We start from the raw sequence: 25,154 nt of genomic DNA, 5'->3' as shown, positions 1-25,154 counted from the left end.
CAGCTTGCCTTTTACTTGACTAATTCGTAATCCAGGCTTGTCTCCGCGGCAAAACAGATCTGGCTCAATTATTTAGAAACTCCCGCGGAGATTCCTAATGTAAAGGGTATTTTGGAAATAAATTATCCTAATTAGTACTGTTCGGAACGCGATGTGCCCTGTGTGCAGCCGAAAACGCGGGAAGGACGCGTTTGGTAACGCGTTCGCCGCACGCGCGTGAACGCGTCCGAACGCGCCGCGGAGTCAAGGTTTGGGCTTACAAATTTCTCCCGATCGAAGTGATTTATTAGTAGACCGGCCGCCTTCCCTGGTGGAATTCTATAATTTTGCTTCTGTCTTCAGCTTTGATTTTCGATTTTGCTTGCAAATTCGTGTCTATTTTGTCAAGCACCTTGTTTACTCATAAAGCGTAGGATTCTTTTTATTCTTCCGATCAGTTTGTACTATTTATCATCGGAAGATTCCTGGCTAAAAATCATGTTCGTTTACAAGAGAGGTAATCTACTTTCCATTTTGACGCGTTTGTAACTTCTGCGAGATCGTTGCTAATAATTTTCTTTAGACGGCCGCAAAGAACGCGTGGCTTTTGATAAAGTAAGTTAATTTTGATTTAGCTGATAACCGATAGTATTCTAACATGTTCTAGATCACAGCCAGAGTCACACGACTTTGCTACGGTCTCGATCAGGACCATGTCGACGCTGCTGCTATTACCCAGAAAGTCATTTCAGGAGTATATCAGGGTGTCACTACTGTTGAATTAGATAATCTGGTATGCTGTTTTCTTGTTATACATGGCTATTTTTGATTACTTATCAGACCTACTAGGCTGCTGAAACGGCTGCTTACATGACGACTGCTCATCCGGATTATGCTGTTCTTGCTGCTCGTATAGCTATTTCCAATTTGCACAAGCAAACTAGAAAGCAGTTTTCACAGACTATTACCGATCTCTACAATTATGTGAATCCTAAGACTCATAAGCACGCTCCTATGATCTCAGAGGAAGTTTACAATATTGTCATGGAACATGCCGAAGAACTTAATTCAGCCATTGTTTATGATCGCGATTTTCAGTATAATTATTTTGGCTTTAAAACTCTTGAGCGTTCTTATCTTTTGAGAATCGATGGCCAAGTAGCAGAGCGTCCTCAGCATCTGATTATGCGTGTCGCTGTGGGCATCCATGGCGATAATATTGAGAGTGCTATTGAGACTTATAATCATATGTCGCAGCGCTATTTCACCCATGCCTCGCCCACTTTGTATAATGCTGGTACTCCACAAGCCCAGATGTCATCTTGTTTTTTGGTTGCTATGAAGGAGGATTCCATTGAAGGTATTTATGATACATTGAAAACTTGTGCTTTAATTTCAAAAACTGCGGGAGGTATCGGTCTTCACGTTCATAATATTCGTGCTACTGGTTCTTATATTGCTGGCACTAATGGTACTTCCAATGGGTTGGTCCCCATGCTTCGTGTTTACAATAATACTGCCAGATATGTTGATCAGGGAGGTAACAAGCGTCCTGGTGCGTTTGCTATTTATCTTGAGCCTTGGCATGCTGATGTGTTTGAATTCATTGATCTTCGAAAGAATCACGGAAAGGAAGAAGTTCGTGCTCGTGATTTATTTTACGCTCTGTGGATTTCGGATTTATTTATGAAGCGTGTTGAAGCTGACGAAAACTGGTCTTTATTCTGTCCTAATGAAGCTCCAGGCCTTGCTGACGTCTGGGGTGACGAGTTTGAAGAACTATATACTCGTTACGAAAAGGAAGGACGTGCAATGAGAACTATCAAGGCACAAAAGCTTTGGTATCATATTTTGGAGGCTCAGACTGAAACTGGTAATCCTTTTATGCTTTACAAAGATGCATGCAATCGCAAGTCGAATCAACAGAATCTTGGAACTATCAAGTCATCCAATCTCTGTACCGAAATTGTTGAGTATTCTGCTCCTGATGAAGTTGCAGTCTGCAATCTTGCTTCGATTGCTCTTCCTCAGTATGTGGAACATGATGAGGATGGACTTTGGTACGATTTTAATCATTTACATGATATAACCAAGGTTGTTGTTCGTAATCTCAACAAAATCATCGATCGGAATATGTATCCTGTGCCTGAAGCTCGAAACAACAACTTGCGCCACCGTCCAATTGCCGTCGGTGTACAAGGTCTTGCAGATGCTTTCATGGCTCTTCGTTTGCCTTTCGATTCTCCTGGAGCCAAGCAGCTCAATAAGCAAATTTTCGAGACTATCTATCACGGAGCAGTTGAAGCATCGATCGAGCTTGCACAGGAATTTGGTCCATATCAATCTTATGAAGGATCGCCTGCTTCTAAGGGGGTCCTACAGTATGATATGTGGAATGTCACCCCTTCTGATCTATGGGACTGGGATGAGCTGAAGGAAAAGATGGCCAAACATGGACTCCGCAACTCTCTATTGATTGCTCCCATGCCTACAGCATCTACGTCGCAGATTCTTGGATTTAACGAATGCTTCGAACCGTATACTTCTAATATTTACTCGCGTCGTGTTCTTGCTGGCGAGTTTCAGATTGTAAATCCTTGGTTGCTCAAAGATCTCGTCGACATGGGATTGTGGTCTGACAACATGAAGAATCGTATTATTGCCGATAATGGTTCGATTCAAAATATCCCCAATATCCCGGATGATATAAAAGCTTTGTACAAGACTGTTTGGGAGATTTCGCAGAAACATATTATTGATATGGCGGCCGATCGATCAGCATTCATCGATCAGAGCCAATCTCTCAATATTCACATTAAGAATCCGACTATGGGCAAACTTACTAGTATGCACTTTTACGGCTGGAAGAAGGGCTTAAAGACCGGCATGTACTATCTCCGTACCATGGCAGCTTCAGCTCCTATTCAGTTCACAGTCGATCAGGAAGCATTGAAAACCGTCGATACCAATGCAGGTCGTACGTCTGCAACTCTTACTAGAAAGGGATATCGACAGACGAGCGGACGTGCATCTGCATTAAAGCCAGGCGAGAATGCACGACGTATTTCTGCATATCAGTTCACTGAGTCGGCTGTGAGTACTCCTGAATCAGAGGCGAAGATCATTACAGCTGCTACAGTCATTACCGGTGATGAGAATGATTTTGAGTCGGAGGAGCCAGTGATGTCGCCGAGTCCTGCGCCTAAGAAGATGATGGGCTTACTTGCGCGCAAGAAAATGATGGAGGAAGAAGCAGCCCAAAAAATCCGAGATGACGAGATTGTACGCAAAAAGCGTGCAAACGAATCCATGACCGAGGAGGAAATCGATATTTACAATGACAAAGTACTTGCCTGTTCTATTGAAAACCCTGGAGCTTGCGAAATGTGCTCTGGTTAAATACTGTAGTTTCTTATGTATCTATGGTCTGTATGGGGCGAGTGAAATGTACGATAAGAGAAGTGAGAGTGTTATTGCCTTTGAGTTTGATGTATTGCTGTTTCAGGATTTGTGTTTTTGAGTATTTTAACGATGTTACACGTTAGTAAGTGAGAATAATAGTTATGACTTTTGATCAGGCCTCTATTGAGCAGTTCCGGATTTGGATATATATTTTAAATTGCGAGTGAAAAAAAGTTATCAAAACTATTAGCGTAAGTCCCTATAGTTATGGAAACAAAAAAGTATAATCTACCTTCATTTTAGTGATGGTCCTGTAACGGGATTGGTGTCAAACTTTAATGAATGGAGAAACTCTGCTAGGCCGGGCAATCCCAGAATCGTCATCAACTCATCTCGTTCTGAGCAAAGTATTGTTTACAGAGCTCACGAGCTGGCTTTTGAGTACTTTGGCGACGACAGTATCCACAACTTCAACCATTGCAGCTGCAACGTTTACCGAGACTACATATACAGGCCTCACGATTCGTACGAGATTTGCTAAACACAAGACACTCGGATTAGTAAAGGAATGGAAAGCTTCTTGTCGGACAGCGGCGATCCTCATGTTTCGCCGTTTCTGGTTGCAGCCAGCGGTAGTGGAGGTTCGAACACAGGTTCACCTGCGATTATCCAACCGAGCTTTATTTCTTCGCGATCAGTGTCCCCCATTACGCAGACTATCAATGAAGAAATGTCTGGCTCTACATCTGTGACTACAACTTCATTTGACCCTGATCAAATGGGCCAGTCGGGCGCCGCGGGAGACGCACTTGAGAATTATTTGGCAAATCCTTCTTGGGAACCCAGTCAAGATTCATGGGCTATCGGCAATGGTAATCCGGGATCAAGCTTTTTAGATACCTCGGAGATGATTAATTTAGATGGTTCTCGTCCTGTTCCAGATATGTCTGACATGTTGGCCGTGAGCATGTCAAATGACATGCATGCGACTGGTTTCACATCCTTTGAAAATTCTTTGTTTCCGTCCGTGAACGACGAATTTTCTGACGCCAATTCGTCGCTGCCTTCGTTTGAGATTAGCAATGCCAGCCAAATCCAGTTGGACCGAACTTCTTTGATGAACTCTATGCTGGACTCGCAAAGCAACTTAAACGGCCATGAAGTCACCTACAACGACGAAAATAGTTCGCTATTATCAGATCTTCTTGCAGGTGATGGATTGTCTATCATGTCTAACGCGCGTGCCTCCAGCGATCATCTACAAAATCCACAGTATAACCGGATGCGGTCGTCTTCTATGCATTCAGATTACACGTCCACAAGTGCATCTCCGTATTTTGGTTCGCCTGCATTCCCTGCCTCGCCCTATTTGGGATCGGGAGCTTCACCTTTGCCGGCTCTAGAGAATGATATGATTAATATTTCTATTTCAGACCCTGCTGTTGCGTTTTCTCCTGAATTTCTTCCCAGCCAGTCAGCATTTGAAAACTCGGATTTTACACAATCGCGGCCCATGGCCCATGTGGCACCATTAGAAGTGCCAATGATCAATATTAGCTCGTTTGATTCGTCTAATCTTGCCGGCACCGAAATCCACCACACGCCAGATCCAGATCCAGACCCGTCATCACTCTCTCCTCCTCTTCAAAATCGGCGTCGGTCGAATTCTGATCCTATAGGTCATAACCAGTCTATCGATTCATCTCTGTCGGTTGCTAGTGCTGTAAACTCGCGGGGACGTCGGAATTCGAATGCGGGGCCTATCCGACGACCACGGCCTTCTAGTTTATCGCCAGGTCAGACATATCAGTCTCCATATTCGGACAGCGGCGTCTCTGATTTCGACGACGACGACTTGGACGATGGCATTAGCGTTAATTCAGGCAGTGGCCGGCCGAGTCGTAGTGGTTCTGTTTCGTCTAACTCTTCTCAGCGGCGTGCTGTCGTCGGTAACGGCAACGCGAGTCGAGATTACATATTGGATCTTGCAGCACCTACAAGAGGTGAGCGGCAGCCAAAGAATCCAGCCAATTATGCATGTACATTATGTAGCAAGAGATTCACGCGAGGATATAATCTGCGGTCGCATCTGCGCACACATACTGATGAGCGACCATTCAAGTGCAGCTTCTGCAACAAAGCGTTTGCGCGGCAGCACGATCGAAAACGCCATGAAAGTCTACATTCGGGTGTGCGTAAATTTGAGTGTCATGGCACGCTATCCGACGGAGTAACTGTTTGGGGTTGCGGCCGGAAATTCGCTCGAGCTGACGCTCTTGGACGTCATTTTCGTAGCGAGGCTGGCCGTGAATGCATTCGTCCGCTAGTCGAGGAGGAGAAGCAGGAGAAGGCTGAGATGGCAGCGAAACAAGAAGCACGGAAACTGAGTGGTATCATCACGGATTCATCACAATTTACGTTACCAGATGATAACTGGCTTCCCACCGCGCTCATGAAACGGTATCCAACCCTGTCGACGTTAGATCTACCGCCAGACAATGTATCTGTTAGTAGTAGCGATTTCGAGGATAATGAGAACGATTAGTTTGTATAATGTTTGTGTATTGGAATATCGTATAAATGTTTTGTTTAGGGATCGGATCTGTTGGTGTTTTTGTTTGATTTGTAACAATGATTTTTCAGATATTAAATGGTTTTTGGGCGACGCTGAATAAATATGCTAAGACTCATAATTTAAAACTCCAGTGAAGACATAGCAAAATTCCTTCACGGATTGAAGCGTCCATTTGGAAACCTGCTTTAGATAATAAATCGACGTCCAGACTAGCCAGAGGTAGCTTCCAAAATGGCCTGTAAAGCTGCAACAATGTTGATTCTGGCAGAAAAATGTCGTTGCTGAGTTTGGTTCGTGCAGGAGTTTGTTCTAATTCCTGAGGCTTTTCGAAAAGTAGTGCCCAAGAAGTACTATTCGTAGCGGGAAGGTCCACAGTCGAGGGACTGTTATGTTCAGGACTGATATGCGTCAAAATAAAGCCGGTGTAATTACGCGACTTATTGATATACCCTGGATTCGATTTAAGAACTTTCCAGATCTCGAAGCTGGTAGAGAGCTTCACATCGCTGTGGGCTTTCAAAATCCACGATGCCGCAGTGCTAGCTAAACCTAGCGGTTTTGCTGCAAACGACGAAATTGACTGATTTCCAATTGTAGATTGGGCCTGAGATTGTTGTTGCAGTGTGTAGCTTGGATCCTCTGTAAGCGTATCCAGACCTTGGCGACCTTGAATCAGGCCCGATAAAATCTTCGCGGGGATGGCGCTTTTTTTAGGCGATGACTCGGATCTGCAGACCTCAACAAATCTAGGGACGCCTGATTTTTTGATGTTCTCGAAACCGGAATCAATGTATTGAGGCTGAGGCCGTGAGGTTGAATCTGGATTGCGATCAAATCCTGATGGACCAAGAGGAGAATTTCCAATCAAAGTCAGAGAATCAGACCCATCTTCATCGGTATCCATATCTCGCTCTGGAGAATTGAGTGACACCCGCTCCTCATCCGACTCAACGATTTCTTCAGTTGGTCTTCGATGCGCAGCCTCTCGAGGCAATTGGCTTGGCGATGACTCCAGTTGTGACTCTGCTTGAGAAGAACTGATAATATTATCTATCTGTTCTAGCTCATATTTGTTGGTTTGAGAAAAATCAAACTTGAATCGTTTGTTTACTGATTGAAGTTGAGTCTCAGAGATCAAGGGACGCGCATTAAGTGTATCTGAAGGAGATGAAGTTTCGACAGCGTATAAATCGCTTAATTCTCCTGAATATACGCGCTCGTGCGCTGTCGGAGTCGGATTGTCTTCAATTTCGTCTCGGCTAGCTTCAGAATCGTCGCAGGAATCCCTCCCATTCTGTCCATTCTCACCAATTCCATCGGAACTTTGACTTGGTTGGCCGATAGTGGGATTTCTCAGTATATTATCCACAGGAACATATCGATTCAGTAGATCCCATTGGCTTTTGAGCTTGTCCGCACGATCTGCTATGCTTGGATCAGATTCTTGCTCTGTAATCTGAGTGTCGCTAAACTCCACGATCTCGTCCCTGTCCGCACTAGATTCATCTCTCTGAATCTCAAAATCGTAAATATCCTTTCTCGAAGTTGCCGAATATAGCTTAACAGACTTACGGTCTAATGCTGGTCTTTGCCGTCGTCCTTTTTGTACCATTCTCGGCCGATCAAGTTGTAAGTCAGTGGAATTTTCAGCCCTGCTCTGCTCTAACCTGCTCGAATCATCGATCGAGAGCCAGAATTGCCCTCTTGGGGTTAGGGTAAATGTAGCTTTGCATGCCAATAACTGTGGGGTGGAACTGCACCTTCATTCGCAAGTTACTGCAATCTTCTGCTTATAAGATGAGAACAAGATAATTTGGAAGCTAGACGATCTACTGGGGATATTAATTTGCTAAAGGGTATCAAATACAAACGAATGCAACTCGGATTAAGTTTCATTATCTCCGTCACGTGCCGATATGAGAACAACATTCTGTCGCTGTAGTAAGATTGTCGTCCGTAATTTTATTATTCGGATAATATTAAATAGCTATTCACAGAATGTTTCCTGTATGTAATACTGTTAATAACGATTATTCTGACCAATTGAGTCGGTCGGACCAGGGCTGAAGATCTGGCAGCCATCTACTGAAGATCTAGTAGTCCCAAAAAATGTGGGGGGCCACCCGCACTCTCACAGCATTCGAAGAGCATCGGCAAGCTGGATATCTCTGGGGAATCCGACCGGGATTCTGCTAATATTTATTTGGAGACAATTCGGACTGCTTGTGTTTCTCTGTTAAAGCGCTCAGTAGTGTTGGATTTGATTGTGATTTGTGATTTTTCGCAAAACGTGCTATCATGACCACTGATCAAGACAGGGAGATAGCTGTAGCATTTTGCTGTCTCGGAAACATGTATGTACAACTTGCGTACCATCGCAGTAATACTAACATACCAGATGTCGGTCTCCGATGGCTGAGTAAGTTTGAAATGCAACAAGTTATTCAGTAGCATTTCTAAAGTTTTATCAGAGCTGTGTTGCGACATGTTGCAAAGGAAGCTGGCATGGACAAGACTATCACTGACATAGACTCGTTTGGTACGAGCGGGTTCCATGCGGGTGACAGTCCTGACCGTCGCACTGTCCAGACATGTCGTCAAAACAACGTGCCGGTAAACCATTTTTCACGCCAGGTGGTATGTGTTTGAATTACTTTCGCGATAATAGTTTGCTGTTGCCGACTAACCTTTTAATGGACCATGGATGACTTCAATCGTTTCGACTACATATTTGCTATGGTATGAGTTACTTGACGTATTGTTAGACTAAAATATTGACTGAAACCAAGGACCGGCAGAATCTCGAAGATCTCAATTATATGAGACCGAAAGATAGCAAAGCTAAAGGTCAGTCGAACAGAGTTGGAAAGCACTAGCTTGGCTAACTAACGGACCAGTGGAACTGTTTGGAAATTACCGCGAAGACATGAAACTAGACCGAATCGTCAATGATCCATATTATGGTGGACCAGATGGATTTCAGCGTAACTTCAGACAACTAGAACATTTTTCGAGTGTTTTCGTGAAGAATATCGCGTCCAAACAGTAGATTTGAAAAAGATGTAGATTGTACAATACTGCGCTTCCAATTTGAGGCTGTATTTGTTGGGTTTTGTATTGATTCTGAATGTTCATCTGCATTTGCATTTATTTGATTCCATATGATTTCTACGTGCATATCTATATGCATATCCGTATAAATATACAATCAATACAATCAATACAATCAATACAATCAATACAATCAATACAATCAATACAATCAATACAATCAATACAATCAATACAATACGCGAATGAATCCGGAATAATCTAATCTCATTACAGTCGTATACATTACAGTTCATATCCTCCTCTCAGCATAGCCTGGAGATGTGGCGGAGTCAAATGACTTCGTGGCTGTGTAGCTTTAATTAGAAGTCTAAACTGGGATAGAATGATGGCTGTGTCTCGTTTACGCGTATCAGCCACGGGTTCAAGACGCGTCTCGTCTAACAAGAAAAAACGACAGCGAAGGGGCGGAGACGCTAACTACAGGGTCAATTAACATACTCAATCGCTGTCCTCGACTACCAAACGCATCGCTCTTTATATTTCTTTATATTTCTTTATATTTCGCGTTATCCTACCATTCAAGAGCTCATATTAATCTGCAAATCCTGTCCGCTATATCTCGCAAATGAGTTACGGTGGGAACTACAATAATCCCCCTCATTTTGGTAAGTTGACATCTTCGATCGCAGTCCTTTGTCCCCTCTTCTCACATTTCTTTCGATTCCAGAGGCATATAATCAGCCAGATCGCGATGATATCCACAATCAGCATACCTCTACGTCTGCAAATGTCTCTTCGGTGCCTGTTACTGCGTCCACTCCTGCGCCGGTAGTGTCGCCCATCCCCGTCCGTCCTATTCTTCCGGATTCCTATGAGCAGAGCCCCTCGTACGTATCGAACGGTATGTTGACATTCGAGTCACCTTCTGATCCTTATTCTACTTCAGTCAGCTAATTTTTAAAGATCAGCAAGATTTGCAGTTCACCTCCCCTGGCCCGCTACCCAGAAGGCCGGTTCCTTATCCTACCACTTATGATCCAAATGCCTCTTACATCCCTTCCTCTCCTCAGACAAATTTGCCCCACTCTCCGCCTACATTTACGGTCAGCCAGGCTCCATATTCGTATCCTGAATCACCTGCATATCCTGAAGCAGCTCGCTCACCCAATGCTCGAGCTTCCTCTCCCCATGTTCAGCTGCCGTCTAGCCCTTATTTAGCATCTCCCTCCTCTTATCCTGTGGATACCAGCCAACAATACACCCCTCAACCTTACTTCGATCAGTACAACTCTGATCAAAATAACCGCCGTGACAGTCTGTATCCTAATTCGACCTATGATTCTCATACATACGATAATCATTCGCAGAATGATCAGCCATATGACGTCGGATCGCCATATATTTCCGGCGAGTCGATTCCCTTGCGAAGTTTCCCGGCGGACATGGCTCAGACTCCGATACCCACAATCCCTCCTACTCCCCAGTTTTCATACCAGACGGAAGGAAACATGGAGACAGCGCATTTTGGAAATTATAATGTCAATACTTATACTGATCTCAACGACGATGACGACGTATACGATGATGATGATATCGAACCCACGACTTACAATCAACCTCCGGTTCCGCAACCTCAAGGTTATCCCGCTGCGCCTAGATATAATCCTATCAATCAATATGAGTCTGCTGATGAATACGATCAAGAAGAGGATGAGGAAGAGGAGACTCTGGAGGAGAATCCCCTGGCAGCTGTACATCAGTTAGCGACGAAGAAAGTCGGGATTCAGCTGTACAACAACAACTTGGTCCTGGACTGTCCAGTGGCCACTAATCTCAGCAAAGCTTCACAATTTGAAACGCCCGAAACTAGTTATATGCGATACGCGGCTGTCACTTCTACTGAGCCTGCAAATTACAGGCATGATGGGTTTGATCTTCGCCAGAATATTTACAGTGATCCTCGGAGTACTCAGCTTTTTATTGTTATCACAATTTATAATGAAGACGATATTCTACTTGCTCGTACTCTCAAAGGTGTTTTCAAGAACATTTATAACTTGCGCAAATCCAAAGATCCTAAATGGGGATCGGAGAGCTGGCAAAGAGTTGTCGTGTCCATCGTTGCCGATGGTCGTGCAAATGTCCATCCTCGTGTTTTAGGTTTGATGTCCTCCCTTGGATGCTATCAAGAAGGAGTTGCTTTCAATACCGTTGGAGATAAGGAAGTTACTGCTCATGTGTATGAGTACACGACTAACATAGGAATTGGAAAAGTATCTGACGGTGTGGTCGAGCTTATAGATCCGTCAGACAAAGATACAAGGGATAAGAGTCCCAAGATTTGTCCTGTGCAGTTGCTCTTCTGCATCAAGGAAAAGAATGCGAAGAAAATTAATTCTCACCGGTGGTTCTTCGAAGCTTTTGCACCTCTACTGAATCCGTTTGTCTGTATCTTGCTAGATGCGGGGACAAAGCCAGATGAACACGCATTATACAATTTATGGCTCGAATTTGATCGCCATGATGATGTTGCTGGAGCTTGCGGAGAAATTCAAGCCGATGTCGGTCGATGGGGCAAACGACTTCTCAACCCACTGGTTGCAACTCAAAATTTTGAGTATAAGATCTCGAATGTTCTCGACAAACCTCTTGAATCTGCCTTCGGATTTATTTCCGTTCTTCCAGGAGCTTTCTCAGCCTATCGCTATACTGCTCTGTTACCGAGTCGTTATGGCAATTTTTTTGAAGATCCAGAAAGCGGAGAAAAAACTGTTCTCGGACCATTAGACAAATATTTCAAAGGCGAGGAAGTTCATAAGTCTAATACTGGGATTTTTGAACAGAATATGTATCTGGCAGAAGATCGTATTCTGTGCTTTGCTCTTGTAGCGAAACCTGGATGTCGATGGAAATTGCGATATGTAAGCGCAGCGACAGCTGTGACTGATGTTCCTTCAGAACTTCATGATCTGATCGGACAAAGACGGCGATGGTTAAATGGTTCTTTCTTTGCAGCTTTGTATGCCTTAACGCACGCTTTTGAGATCTGGCACACTAATCATTCTCTCATACATAAGATCATGTTTCATGTGGAGTTCATCTATCAATTTTTCAATTTGCTCTTTTCTTGGTTTTCGATTGCCAACTTTTTTCTTGTGTTCTACATTATTTCGAAGAGCATGGGTGAAACTTTTGATGCCGGTAAAATATTGTCGGTAATTCTCGAATGGATTTACGTTGCGTGTCTGATGGTTTGCTTTATCTTTTCTCTCGGCGGTAACAAGCCGAAGACTACGAATAAAGCTTACGTGACTATTGTAGTATTCTTTGCAATTTTGATGATCTATTTATCTGTTGGAGTCATTTACTTATCGGTCAAGAACATTGAGTCGATAACAAGTATCAAGTTCGTGGATTTTTTCAAAAATAATATTTTACGCAGTCTGGTGATTTCTTTGGCTTCAACGTATATTATGTACGTTGTAGCATCATTGCTGTTTCTCCAAGTTGGGCATTTATTTACTAGTGTAAGTTTTATCAATTTCTGATCGCCTAATTTTTAGCTAACTTTGTATTCTTATATGTATTTCAGTTTTTTCAGTATATGCTGTTGAGTCCTTCGTACATCAATGTTCTCAATGTCTATGCGTTTTGCAATATTCATGATTTATCGTGGGGTACCAAAGGCGACAATGGGCCCAAGCAGGATTTACAAAAGCTGTCAAAAGGCAAGGACGAAGATCAGAGCAAGAAATTTGCAATCAATGTAGCGACAGATCAATCAGCAATTGACGAGGCTTATTTAAGAATGCACAAGCTGATTGAAAATCCACTTGTTGAGGAAGTCAAGAAGGTAGATGAGAAGGAGCTGGCGATGAGTAAATTTGCCCTGATCCGTTCATCTTTCGTCATGTTGTGGATTGTCTCTAACTTCGCTCTCATTGCAGTCGTCATTCAGGCAGGTGGTGTTGAACGATTAGATGGAGCCGACGATGATGATGATGATACGGCGACACGGATCTCTTCGATTTATTTACAAGTTGTACTGTATTCCGTTGCTGTGCTCTCATTTATTCGTTTTGTCGGTGCATTTTGGTTTGTAATTGGAAGAATAGCATTCTCGGCTATCCATAGATAGATTAGTTTAAATTTTAGTGCATTTATGAACTTGGATATATTACAAAAGATATATGACGATAGACCAAGATAAAAAGTTACATAAATGGTAACTAATCTATTTACACAAAGACAGACACACGGTATGATACCGGACTGCGAACAAGCTTAGTTAATCCGGCTTTACTTACCATAGGTACTTTGTTGTGTCCTTTCTATAAAATGGCTTATCTTTAAGCGCAATCCAAGGTTTCCGATTAATTTTACGTTGGAACTTTTCCGCTTCCACTCTAAAACGAGTCTCTGGAGTTCGAAGAACCATTTCAACATGGCTTTCATAACGACTATACATGCCCATTCTTCCGCGCGCTTTATATTCTGGTTTTTTAAATTCCGCGTGTGATGGCTTCTTTTCCTTTCCGCACCAAATTTCGTCGATATAAAGACCTTCCTCCGAAATCCCCAATTCTTTCGCTTCTTTGATGCCTCTGTAAAGTAATCTTTCCATTTCGCGCGCAATATTTTTCATGTTGAAATGGCAGTGAGCAATAGCACGATGGACAGTCATTTTGCGGAGAGAACGTACGAACGGATTGATTTTCTTCACACTGCCACTGAGTGTGTTGCTTTTCACATGGACGTTGGGCTCCAGTAGCGGAATCAGTTTTTTATCAATTTTCATCGATAACTTACGGCCATAGAGAAGCGGATTATCGATTCCATATCTCTGCTTTAAATAAACGGCCTTTTCGAGTGGACTTAAGTAATTGTCCAATGCTGTGATTGCTGGAGGATTCACCACACTCTTGAGCAATGCATCTTCTTTTGAAGCTGGTGATTCTTCGGATTCACTAGTTTCGATCGGCTGCGTGCTATCCATGGCATCTAACTCGGCATCTAGTTGAGCAGCCTCGAGTTCAGCGCCTGAAAGTTTTGATAAATCTTGCTTGGTCTCCTTTTCGCGTCCTTCCATCGCACCAGCCATTGCAGAGAATATCCGCGGTTGGGCTTCTGACCGGGGCGCAGCTACATCGAAAAATGATGTTTCACCTTCTGCCGAATCTGACTTGCTTGCTGGTTTGTCTTCTTTTTTGTTATCGTCGACGCTATCCTTGTCTTTGTCCTTGCGAACCAGAACACTTGAACTGAACGCACGAACTCGACTTAATACCAATCCCGAAGGGGCGGAAACTTGGCAAGATCGCACAATTACAGACTTCAGCGGTAATGATAGCAGTCTCATCGCCATTCTGTTTTTTTATCTAGCTCCGATCACTGAGACCAAAATGAAGTTTTTGAGATTGAGTAGACTTTGAATTACCACGAGAACTACCCAAATTTTCGTCCGAAGAGTTCTCTATAAGGCGTTTGTACTTACCCTGGTCAAATCCAGATCAGCTATATTATCATATATTTCAATGATTTGTAACGCTCCGAATAAATTTAACCGACTGGCACTAATCCGTTAAGAATTCAAAATGGACGTCGACGGAGGTGTTGCAGAGTTGACACTTGAAAATGAGCGATCAGACCGCGACGCTGGACAGTCTGAGATCGAGCCAACATTAACAGATCAAGATCTCGAGCGATTTGGTGAACTCCTCGAAACAGTATTAATTACTCCATACAAATATAACGCGCATATCGAACTGCTCAAGCTTTTAAGTAGACCTGGAGCTAAAGCATTAGCAGACGAACTGAGAGAGGAGCGGAAGCGCGTATCAGACCTATTTCTCATGGACGAGCAATTTTGGAGTGACTGGCTTGACGATGAATCTGTTTCTCGGTCAGAACCAGAAGATCTAGATCTCGAACAATTACATGAACGCAGTACAAAAGATTTACTTTCCATTAAGTTATGGAAACGCTATATACAATACGTCGAATCAATAGGGCATGACATCTCTACCGTAATCGCCAACGCCGTGTCTGCAACAGAATATTCAGTGCCAGATAGTCACCAGATATGGGATATTTATTGTGGAAACAAACTCGAGATGTTGCGGACAGATCCAACAGAAGAAAATCTCGCACTCATTAAACGAACATATTTATCTCGTCTCAAGATCCCTCACTCTAAACTTGAAGACACTTTTGCTGCGTATTCGTCCTTCGTAACGCAGTATCTTAACCATACCTATGAAACCGAGCTTATTGCAGCTAACAAGATCGTCGCTCAGACTAGACGGACACTATCTGATTTCCAGGTGTATGAAGATCATTTATCTATATATCCGAATGATACAAACGTTTGGGCTCAGTATATAGATGCTGCGACGAGTCGGCCGAAAAAACAATTCTCAGCTGATTTTGTCAAAGCACTGTACGAGCGTACATTAAGAATATCACCTACTAGCGTAGCAATTTGGGACAACTACGTTCTGTTCCTTCTCGATAACCAGTACGCTAGTTCTGTTCTGGAATCAGTGCTCGAACGCTCGGTGAAAGCTTGTCCGAAATCAGGCGTCTTATGGGCTCATTGGATTCGAACCCGAGATCGATTCGGTGTCTCCCATACAGCGATCGAAGAATTGAAAATGAAGGCTATAATATCCGAGCAATTAGATACAGATCCAACAGAATATGGCTATGTGATAGCGGCGTGGATCGCTCACATGCGAGTATGGTGCAACAATACTTCCGTGAAAGAAGAATATTACCGTGCCGTGGAAGAGGAATACTCTCTATTCGAGACGAAATTTCCGAGTAAATTCAGAAAAGATCCAACTTATCTTCTTCCACAGCTCTATTTAACCACCCTTGCTAGCAGGGGCATGATTGAAAAGGGACGATTAGTTTGGGACGGCTTAACCAGTAAGCACGCTCGCGAGTCTGATTTTTGGCTAGGTCGGTTTTCATGGGAAAAATCAGTTTGTTTTCCCCAAGGAGATTTCTTGACTCCTGCCTCGATCTTAACTTCCGCGCTTGCAATCAAAAGTATGGACTTTCCTGAGCGTATCTGTGATGCTTTGCAAGTCTTCGAATTGGATTATGGCTCTGCGTTTACGATTGAAAATGCAGCTGTAAGAATTAAGAAGTGTCTGCGTGCCCTTCAGCGAAGACGCGCCTTAGAGGCGCTTCAAGCAGATAATGTTCCGGAGAAAAAAGTAGTTGCGCTGGTAACAGATCCAGATGTTCCTCAAAATGGGACCAAACGAAAGGAAATTTCTGATGGAGAAGAAACGAACGCGAAAAAAACGAAGCTCAGTGAAGCGACGCGGGATCGAGAACATTCAACAATTTTAGCAGAAAACTTGCCATCGGGAATTACGGAAGAAGAGATTTCCAGGTTTTTCAAAGATGTACGTATAGATTCTCCTTGTATCATGCAGACTTTACTAATTCGATAATAGTGCGGGGAAATTAAGACAATCAAGATTGTCGAAACTGCAGAAGCAGCAACCGCTACGATTGAATTCGATACAATACAGGACGTGTTATCAGCACAGACACGCGACCAGAAGAGGATTCGCGATAGAGAGATCACGGTTCGAGCCGCTGTGGACACTACTCTGTGGATAACGAATTTTCCATCGACAGCAGATGAAACGTATATCCGGGGCATATTCGACAAATTCGGAAAAATTGTTGAAATCCGCTTCCCTTCGCTCAGCGTGAATAATAAACGTAGGTTTTGTTATTTGCAATACAGTACTTCAGACTCTGCGCATCGAGCTGCGCAGGAAATGCATGATCGTCCTGCGCCGCCACCAGTGGATGGTAATGTGGAAGAGTACAAATCGAGAAGACTGGTTGTGAAGATCAGCGATCCTAGCCAGCGACAATCTCGCCACGGTGCCGTCTATGAGGGTCGAGAGTTATTTGTCCGTAACATTCCGACTTCAATCAAAGAACAAGGGCTAAGAGAATTGTTTGGCAGGTATGGAAAAATCGAAAGGGTAAATTTGCCAAGTAAGGACGAGCTGTTTCACACACATCAAGGATTTGGTTTTATCGCTTTTGAGAGCGTGGAAAGCGCACAGAGTGCTCTTAAACTAGACCAGACGCAGGTTGGCGGAGACAAGGCACTCAGTGTGGTCGTTGCTGATTCTAAAGGACATACGTCTAACAGAGCAGGGCATGGTGGGCGTGGGCAAAGTAGAGCATTTGGCTTTGGACGTGGCCGTGGAAGACCTGTGGTCAGCTCCAACTCCAATTTAGGCCCACATCGAAGAATGTAATTATTAGTAAAGCCAACTGTAATTTTGCTAATTAAAATGTGTACAAATGTATTTACCATACTATAACCGAAAGGTGGCCTTTGTTGGGCTGACCGCCGCTCGATGACGTTCTAGTGAGTCCAAATTAAGCTCGAAGCACAAAAGATCTTTGCAGAATCTCTACAAGGTTCCAGAAATCTTTTTTGTTTTATTTCACAATTTAATTTACAATTCCTTCTTTTTGCTTCCCAAAATTCATTCACCTTTGCGAATTGACATTAATCTCTCCGAGATTTCATATTGGATCAATTAATATATTGATTGCTAATTCAAAAATGTGAGTTTGTCTGTGTGCTTATCTGACTGATTCGATCCGATGCCGAGTCATGTTCTGTGTATCTTTTGTGAAAATCCAAATTCGCAAAGCGGGCACTGACTGAGTTTATCTAGAATATAAGTTAAAATCAATGGCACCAGTCATTCCAGAAGGTAATTTGCATATAATAATTCTGAGATTGCACACTAACCGAAATAGTTTTGTGGGCGCAACGCTCGAGTGGAACAGACGAGTCTAAGAATATGATTTATCTCACCATCAACGCGACCGACGTTGCAAAGCCTAGCATCTCACTGTCCCCGGCTTCGCTCTCGTACTCGGGCACTTCTGCGAGCGGCAAAGAGTACGCCATCGAGATCGAGTTTTTTGAAGAGATCGAGCCAGAGAAAAGTACCTATCATACGACTGGTCGAGACTCGTTTTTCATTTTGCGAAAGAAGGCCACGAAAGATGAGTTCTGGCCGCGACTGTTGAAGGATAAGAGAAAAATGCATTGGTTGAAGACGGATTTCGATAAGGTTCGTATAGAATTTGAAACAGTGCGTAATTAATGAGTGCGTTGCTAATTATATGTAGTGGGTCGACGAAGATGAACAGGAAGATAAGCCGGCAGATGATTTCTCTCAGTATGGAGGAGGATTAGATTTCTCATCTCTTCAAAATGATCTTGGTTCAGCTCTTGGCGGTGGTGCAGGTGGCATGGGTGGTATGGGCGATCTAGGTGCACTTGGAGGACTAGGTGGATTGGGGGGCATGGGTGGTCTAGCTGGTGGTGCAGCTGGCCCAGGTCTTGGATCCATGAACGCCTTTGACGACTCGGACGATGATGAGTACGAAGGTGGTGAAGAAGCAAAGGTTGAAGAAGTGAATGAACCATCTGAAGTTACAGAAGAGTCTTCGTAAACCCTCGCTATGATCCACAGTGTTTACTATTAAGCAACTTTCATTTATAATTGATTTTCCAAATGCAGATTTTTTGTATTTTTTACTTTGCTAAATATATTCTAATTAGTCCTCTTTTCCCAAATTTTCCTATTCTTAGGATGTATCTTTCGTATCAACATCATCCTCGTATATATAATCAGGATGGTTTTCTCCGTCATCTGACCGACCATCGACCGAATCCGCACGCCGACGCAATTCATCCATATTCCAGGCATCGCCTTCACTATCATCGTCTTCGTCATCGGACCCAGCTTGAATATGGCTGTCGAACTTGCCGTGATCGAAGAGCCATTTTCCTGAATGAACGCCAGCCGCCTCCTTCTTCTTTTGGATTTCTTCCTCAGCAGCCTTTTTACTCATTCGCTCTGCTTTCCATTTGGTAAAGGACTCTAGCGTCACAGGTGTTAGGTTCGTACCGAGTCGGTGCCGCTCGACTTCTAAAAAGTCTTCGAGTGTAATTGTAGGCTTGTTTGCAGCAGCAGCCCGCTCAGCTTGTTTCTGTTCGTTGGTTTTGATTGTGAAGCCAGGTGGCAGCGCGTGCTTATATGGACAGGAATCACCGCCGTTTGGACATGTCCAGAACCAGCCATATTTTTTAGATTCAACTGCTTCAATAAAGTACTTGCACACAATACTGGTTGTCGTCCGTGGATTTCCATGCTTGGACAGTACCACTGATCGCAGCTTCTCCTCATCCCATGTCGACATATCATCCTTGGTGGACTCTCGACCATCGGTGTAGAGATCTTTCTTTTGTGTTTTTCGATCGACATCTAGGTTGTGAGAAAACTTGCATTTTGCTCCCTTCGTACATTTGCCTTGCTTGAAGAAAATACACAAAACTCTGAATCAAAGTCAGTCTTGCCCTAGTCGACCTGATACTCAGCATCAGCCACTTACGTTTTAGGATCAACTCCAAATGGAACTTTCTGTGTTTGCATAACCGGGTTGAACAGCTCAGAGGCTTCAATTTTGGCTTTATCAGCGGCTCTCCTTTCCGCCAGTCGACGAGCTTGTTCGGCTTCCTTTTTCTTTTGGATCCCGGAGATACCTTGCGACTCAACCTGCTGCACATATTTCTGCACTTTAGAAGATTTATTTTTCTATGCATGTGTTAGCGGCATTCGCATTTTCTTCAAGATCTCTCATGAACCACCAGAATCATACATTTTTCAATCCAAAAGTTTTGTCTGCTACTTGCTGCTGCTTCCTCGCAACCTGGGCCTTTTCGGGTTTATTCTTTTTGGGAGGCATCCTCAAAATAGAGAAATATAGAAGGTTAGAGAAATATCAAATTGGAATAGAATTTACAATGTTTTTTCAAATATGAAAACTTATAAAACTGCCGATCGCGTGAAACCTGAGGATCCATCGACTGTCGAAATTTGCGTCCGGAAACGGCGTTTGTAGCCATTGTCCTTGCCGAGTGATTTGTGTTCGTCCTGCTTCTCCGTCTAGTGGGAATCGAGTCTTTCGTCTGATTTTATTCATCAGAATTTCTGATTAAGATCAAACTCTCTAAATTCTTCAAGATTTGACGATGATTACGGACAATCAACTAAATAATATCGCAATTGTTCTGGGAACTGTCATGATGAGTTTGATCGTGGTATATCATTTCGTGGATGTGAATACGCGATCGACTGATAACCCAAGCTCTAGCGAATAAGATGATGCAGTGAGTCGGGTTTTTTTCGGCCTAAACTTGGATGTTGTTAACCTTTGGACAGCTGATAATGAGCAAGAAATATGGAAAAGATAGATACTCGAGGCAAAAAGAGACAAGGCAACATTGCTACTAGTATGGACCAGGCACTTATGGTCGCTAATGCTAAAATGAGGGTGACGTGGCATCGTGCTACAGATGCAATCGAATAATAGATAGAAGACCCATTAATAGAACTAGTCTCGTTAAATTAAACAAAAGTCACATTAATTATAGAAAGTCACATGTAAATCATTAGTGTTGGTATCTAGGCACTCTATTCAAGACATAACGCTGGCGGTATGTGACGAGGTAGTAGTGGAAACTTAGGGCTGATCCAACGAGCCTTAGGTTCTTGGTTGTTCCGGATGGGTTCTGTCCCATTTAAAGAAACGCCTAAAAGGGACAAATTCCAAACGGAACAAGGCGTTTTAGTTCTTTCAACGGCAGTAGACTTAGCAGATCTCGAGTGTGTTCAACTCCAGTTGGAATGTGATGAAGTAGCGATAATAGGGTTATGATTGTTGTCTATAGCTAGGTGACCGACTCCCATCGAAGTACGATCGTCGTCATTGAATCGTCATCGGCAAACATCCAGCCGTATCCACTCCAGAGGAGTGATATATCATCCAAATCTTCATATTCGTACAAAGTGGATTTCTAGGATGACTTACTCTGTATTAAAAGATCAAGTGATTGATTATGTGATTAAGCCTCCCGTCCTGAGAATCGGTATGACGTGCGGCGGTTTAAGGTGTCGATCATGAAAACAGAACTAACAGTAGCGGTCAACAGCAGCGATACCGCTCACTTTGGGCGATTGCTCTTGACAACTCACACATAACAGAACACGTCTGCGTCAGCTGGCACCAGTCAAATATTCAGGCAACAGTGACGATTACGTTTAGATAATTTGAACTACCGTACTGCTACGACAGCGATGATTTCAGATCACTCGTAGAACGCCGTCTAATCTAATCGGACCGTGATCTATTATCACGTTCAACCCCCTCCCCCACTTGTCCCGAGGGATATCGTATCGGTGCGACTGTAGTAACTGATAGTCCTATCCGTCTGCGTTGCTTTATCGCTTGTCTGGCAGTGTTTCCCGCCCAACTATGGCTCCTTCGTCGCTCTCGTTCTCTCCGCTCTTCTCTCTGTTTGTAGCTAATTGTTCCTTCTGGCAAGTCCGGCTGCTCTCGGTCCTCTCTGACCGCAGCCAGAGGTGACGCCATCTAGCACGGTCCTGCGCCATCGCGCCACAGATTCACCCTTGGCTTTTGAGTCTCCGCTGAAGACCGATAATGATAAGATAAAATTGGTTATAGTAGAAAATGACGATGATGCGAAACTGGAGGCCAAAAGGCGATATCTGTTTCGACAGAAGAGTCCATAGCTCGCAATCGACGGCCCGTAGAGCAAGTTCCAGTTGCCAGGAGGGATCATCTGGTCATACGGCACCAGCAGCAGCGGCAGGTCCCTACCCCCGGAAAACCGCTCGTGAACAGGACCGGCCAGAAAGGGAAAGAACGAGGGGAAAACAGGCAAGGCAGTGCCGAAATAGGAAAAACTCAAACTAACCAACACGGTCAACTGCCGTTAAAACTCAGTCCGCTTTCACTCTTTTCTCCGTTTTTTTTCGCTTTTTTTTTCCTGGGTTTCCTTCCCTTTTTATCGAGATCCTCTGGTTATCACGTTTATATATCTTTCGATTACTCGTCCAGATCTTCTGCGATAACTTCTCTATCTTATCCAGTCTTCTGCATCCTCTTATCTTGTTCGATCCGCTCTCTCTGTTCTGTCGGGCTCTTACTGTCTGTCCGCACTCGTTATTCTCCCATCGCGATCAGCTCGGCTTCTATCTTCTCTTATTGACTGATCTGCTTCTGGCCGCCCTTGTGATCCCCCGGTTTCAACCTCATTCTGAACCGGCGATCTTCCCTTCTAGCTGTCTGTCCTTCTTTGTAGCCAGCTAGCTAGGTTTCTATTTCTCACCACCGCCTTGCCTCACGCAATCCCTTCCGCGCAGCGTCTCGTTGTCGCTTCGCCGTCGCCGCCGTCTCGACCTCGCCGTCGTCGGGCAAACGCGTCGTCTATGACTCTATCGCCAGATCTTCACTCTACTCCAATGGTACCCGCGGCCGCTGTAGATCCTGCTACCTCCTCCTCGTCCATTCACACAGCTTCCTCTACCTCAGCTACCTCGCCCGCTCCCACTTGCCAGAACTGCCACACTTCGACGACTCCCCTATGGCGCCGCGACGAATATGGCCAGGTTCTCTGCAACGCCTGCGGCCTCTTTCTTAAACTTCACGGCAGAGCAAGGCCGATTTCGCTGAAAACAGACGTCATCAAATCGAGAAACAGAATCAGAAATCACAACAGTAATGGCTCCTCCGCCTCCGCTTCCCATGGCGCGGGCTCGCCGCCATCCGCCAGATCAAAGAAGCATGCTTCTTCACACGCTGCGGATGCTCACAACTCCCGCGCAAATCATCGTGTACCTACTTCTGCTACATCTTCTCCTTCGACGCTCCCTGTTCCGTCGTCTCCCCAGGTCTACTCTGCTCACTCTGGCTCGCCGGCTCTGGGCCCGGGCCAAGAGTCTTCTGGCCTTCTTCATCTAGCAAACGCCCTCCAGCAGCAACAACACATTCCGCACCAGGTGACTCCTCTTCTCTCGGTAGCGAATGCCATCACAGATGCGTCTACGTCTACTCCTCATTTAGCGTCTGCCCATCCATCTCCACTTGCTCTCGCACATCCAGCTGGATCCATCTCTCCTCTTCCGCCCCTCCCGCGCACCTTAGGGCAATTTGATCTGGCATCAACTCCCCCTTCTACTATTCATTCCGGCGCTCCAGGCCCTCATGCTGGTAATCATGGGATCAGCCTGGGGATTCGCTCACCTCTCTCAAACACTGCTCCTGTTTCTTCGACGCTCTCGCCAGCATTCTTGCCCTTGCCTCAGTCGGCTGCTGCTCCTCACCTTTTGCTTCATGCACAGGCTCCTGCAGGCTCAGCTGCTCAAAGTCTATTACCCCCGCCGCTTTCGCTCTCTTCGTCGTCAGCTATCCATGACCATCAGCCGCAATCCTCTTCTCATGCCTCTGCTGCCAATGGCCCTGTGATCTTGCCTTCCATTACGTCGACCGTGCCTGTTCCTCCCACTCTGACTAGTCCGACTGCCACTACTACCTCTGGAGCTCCTTCTTCCGTTCCGCTAGCGGCGCCGAATTCGCAGACTTTCGAGTCGCTTCTGTCCTCGAATCAGACTCTGCGTACGCGTGTGTCCGAGCTCGAACTAGTGAATGACTTGTTTCGATCGCGCATTTCCGAGCTCGAATCAAATGAGTCCACAACTCGTAAGACGGAACTGACGCGGCGCGAGATCGAGGCCCAGCTTCAGCGTAAGCTAGATGAGTCGGGAAAAATGAACATGGACCTACAAGCTCGCATAGACAAGCTCGAAGCTGAGCGTGAGGAACTTCGCGTTCGTGAGCAGCAGCATATGATGCAGATCCAGCAAAGTAATTTGATAAACCACAGCACACATCATGGTCCTTCAGCTTCACTACTTCATACACCGATCCATCTTCCACTCCCTAAGGCTCCTGCGTCTCCAGCTCTCGATGGCACGGTGAAGCCCGAGTTGGACTTGCCGCCATTTCGTAAGAAAATGCGCATGTCGGACATTTGTGGCTCCAGCACGGTGTCTGAACCGTCTGGTTCGCCGCTGCTGCATGGCACCCCTCCTCTCTTGCCATCTAGTGCTTCGCGGACTAGCACTCCTATGACTCAGATCCTGTCACCACAAGTCCCCATTCATGGAGCTATGTCGTCTGTTATCGCTGGTCCGAATACGTCATTGCCTCATATTCCGCCACTGCAACTGTCTCCGACTACGAGCTGTAACGATTCTGAGAATTTGTCGAAATCACCTGTGGTTTCCTCTTCAATTCCACGTGTGCTTAATGGCCCTCTGAGTTCAGTCTCAAGGATTACTCTTCCCCCAATCAGCGCGCCTAGTGAACATGCTCGCTAGCTGTGTTGTTATTATGGCGTTTCTTTACAACTTTTAGCTCGGAAATTCATGGCCGCCCAACTATTACGGACTGGGTAGTTGTATATAGTTTTCATCGACATAAACAAAATTCGTTGTATAGTTTTTTCATTATGAGAGACTAATATTATAATACTGCGTCTTCCAAGCGAAGATTGATGATGGGTGAATGTATGTTGCCTTTATGAGCGTTCTTGTTTTTTTTTGGCGTCTGTGAATCAAAAGTTATTTTTTTTGCTTGATACTTATTGTTGGTTTGACGGGATAAAAAAGTTAAAATATTGTGAATATATTACTTTAAACTTTATCAATTAATTTTTATAGAAAACCGGCACGAATTAACTAACTTTGTAATCTCGATCTCGGTCTTAGAGTTCCAGAATATGGATACTCTCTAGCTCGTCCTCTTCAATCAAAAAAATCAATTGCCATACTCTATTGGCTCAAATTATTGTTCATCATTCGATTTCCGGGCTCAGACCTGGAACAATTCGACAACCAAACATCATATTCTTTCCTAAAATTCTTCCGTTGCTATCATGCTTCCCCTGCAGCCTTATCTAGAGAGTAATTTGCTTTGCAAATAGGAGTTCATTTTAGAGTCAAAAGTCTGCCTTCCTTGATATGTTTCAATATATGACAGGACAAGTTAATTTCCAGAGCTCAGTAAATACTTACTTAATTTGGAGTAATATTTTGACCATTGGACATAGCCAGTAACAGTAGTCAGTGGTCTAAATCATTGGCTATACTAAACGTCCTGGGTATAGACAAATTTTTAAACGTCAGAGTAGCAAGTGAGTCAATATTATTTCCAA

General features: G+C 44.3%; 10 protein-coding genes across 10 annotated transcripts; 7 read left to right on the top strand and 3 right to left on the bottom strand.

The window, feature by feature from the left end:
- Window positions 1-338: 338 nt before the first annotated feature.
- On the top strand, window positions 339-3,623 carry V1516DRAFT_667838 (ribonucleotide reductase). Its single transcript, XM_066920907.1, has 4 exons — window positions 339-496; window positions 563-594; window positions 647-772; window positions 829-3,623. Exons 1-4 carry the CDS (start codon window positions 478-480, stop codon window positions 3,376-3,378), a joined length of 2,727 nt encoding a protein of 908 aa, XP_066779700.1. The 5' UTR covers window positions 339-477; the 3' UTR covers window positions 3,379-3,623.
- Window positions 3,624-3,792: 169 nt separating this feature from the next.
- Window positions 3,793-6,066, top strand: V1516DRAFT_667837 (uncharacterized protein). Its single transcript, XM_066920906.1, has one exon. The coding sequence runs from the start codon at window positions 3,950-3,952 to the stop codon at window positions 5,924-5,926; it is 1,977 nt and encodes a 658-aa protein (XP_066779699.1). The 5' UTR covers window positions 3,793-3,949; the 3' UTR covers window positions 5,927-6,066.
- V1516DRAFT_29425 (uncharacterized protein) lies at window positions 5,998-7,648 on the bottom strand. The gene has a single exon (XM_066918865.1). The coding sequence runs from the start codon at window positions 7,566-7,568 to the stop codon at window positions 6,069-6,071; it is 1,500 nt and encodes a 499-aa protein (XP_066779698.1). The 5' UTR covers window positions 7,569-7,648; the 3' UTR covers window positions 5,998-6,068.
- A 320-nt stretch (window positions 7,649-7,968) lies between these two features.
- On the top strand, window positions 7,969-9,046 carry V1516DRAFT_26328 (phosphotyrosine protein phosphatase I superfamily). The gene is made up of 6 exons (XM_066918819.1): window positions 7,969-8,310; window positions 8,355-8,375; window positions 8,428-8,595; window positions 8,656-8,695; window positions 8,746-8,803; window positions 8,854-9,046. The coding sequence occupies exons 1-6, from the start codon at window positions 8,255-8,257 to the stop codon at window positions 9,003-9,005; spliced, it is 495 nt and encodes a 164-aa protein (XP_066779697.1). The 5' UTR covers window positions 7,969-8,254; the 3' UTR covers window positions 9,006-9,046.
- Window positions 9,047-10,518: 1,472 nt separating this feature from the next.
- Window positions 10,519-13,148, top strand: V1516DRAFT_618240 (chitin synthase-domain-containing protein; the record flags this gene model as incomplete). Its single annotated transcript, XM_066919399.1, has 2 exons — window positions 10,519-12,537; window positions 12,603-13,148. The coding sequence occupies 2 exons, from the start codon at window positions 10,519-10,521 to the stop codon at window positions 13,146-13,148; spliced, it is 2,565 nt and encodes an 854-aa protein (XP_066779696.1).
- Window position 13,149: 1 nt separating this feature from the next.
- On the bottom strand, window positions 13,150-14,470 carry V1516DRAFT_667828 (mitochondrial 54S ribosomal protein uL22m). The gene has a single exon (XM_066920905.1). It carries the CDS (start codon window positions 14,373-14,375, stop codon window positions 13,314-13,316), a length of 1,062 nt encoding a protein of 353 aa, XP_066779695.1. The 5' UTR covers window positions 14,376-14,470; the 3' UTR covers window positions 13,150-13,313.
- A 134-nt stretch (window positions 14,471-14,604) lies between these two features.
- Window positions 14,605-17,307, top strand: V1516DRAFT_619030 (uncharacterized protein; the record flags this gene model as incomplete). The annotated part of the gene is made up of 2 exons (XM_066919436.1): window positions 14,605-16,428; window positions 16,480-17,307. 2 exons carry the CDS (start codon window positions 14,605-14,607, stop codon window positions 17,305-17,307), a joined length of 2,652 nt encoding a protein of 883 aa, XP_066779694.1.
- Window positions 17,308-17,753: 446 nt separating this feature from the next.
- Window positions 17,754-18,526, top strand: V1516DRAFT_693990 (HSP20-like chaperone; the record flags this gene model as incomplete). Its single annotated transcript, XM_066923918.1, has 3 exons — window positions 17,754-17,775; window positions 17,822-18,141; window positions 18,200-18,526. The coding sequence occupies 3 exons, from the start codon at window positions 17,754-17,756 to the stop codon at window positions 18,524-18,526; spliced, it is 669 nt and encodes a 222-aa protein (XP_066779693.1).
- Window positions 18,527-18,661: 135 nt separating this feature from the next.
- Window positions 18,662-19,822, bottom strand: V1516DRAFT_619524 (uncharacterized protein; the record flags this gene model as incomplete). Its single annotated transcript, XM_066919460.1, has 3 exons — window positions 18,662-19,412; window positions 19,469-19,671; window positions 19,736-19,822. The coding sequence occupies 3 exons, from the start codon at window positions 19,820-19,822 to the stop codon at window positions 18,662-18,664; spliced, it is 1,041 nt and encodes a 346-aa protein (XP_066779692.1).
- A 2,107-nt stretch (window positions 19,823-21,929) lies between these two features.
- Window positions 21,930-24,643, top strand: V1516DRAFT_667812 (uncharacterized protein). The gene has a single exon (XM_066920904.1). It carries the CDS (start codon window positions 22,369-22,371, stop codon window positions 24,316-24,318), a length of 1,950 nt encoding a protein of 649 aa, XP_066779691.1. The 5' UTR covers window positions 21,930-22,368; the 3' UTR covers window positions 24,319-24,643.
- Window positions 24,644-25,154: the final 511 nt, after the last annotated feature.

This window comes from Lipomyces oligophaga, assembly GCF_038497815.1.
Source record: "Lipomyces oligophaga strain CBS 7107 unplaced genomic scaffold V1516scaffold_1, whole genome shotgun sequence".
In the NCBI taxonomy this organism is placed as follows: Eukaryota; Fungi; Ascomycota; class Lipomycetes; order Lipomycetales; family Lipomycetaceae; genus Lipomyces; species [Lipomyces] oligophaga.
The sequence above is the reverse complement of the archived record's forward strand: the minus strand, read 5'-3'. Positions and strand labels throughout refer to the sequence as shown.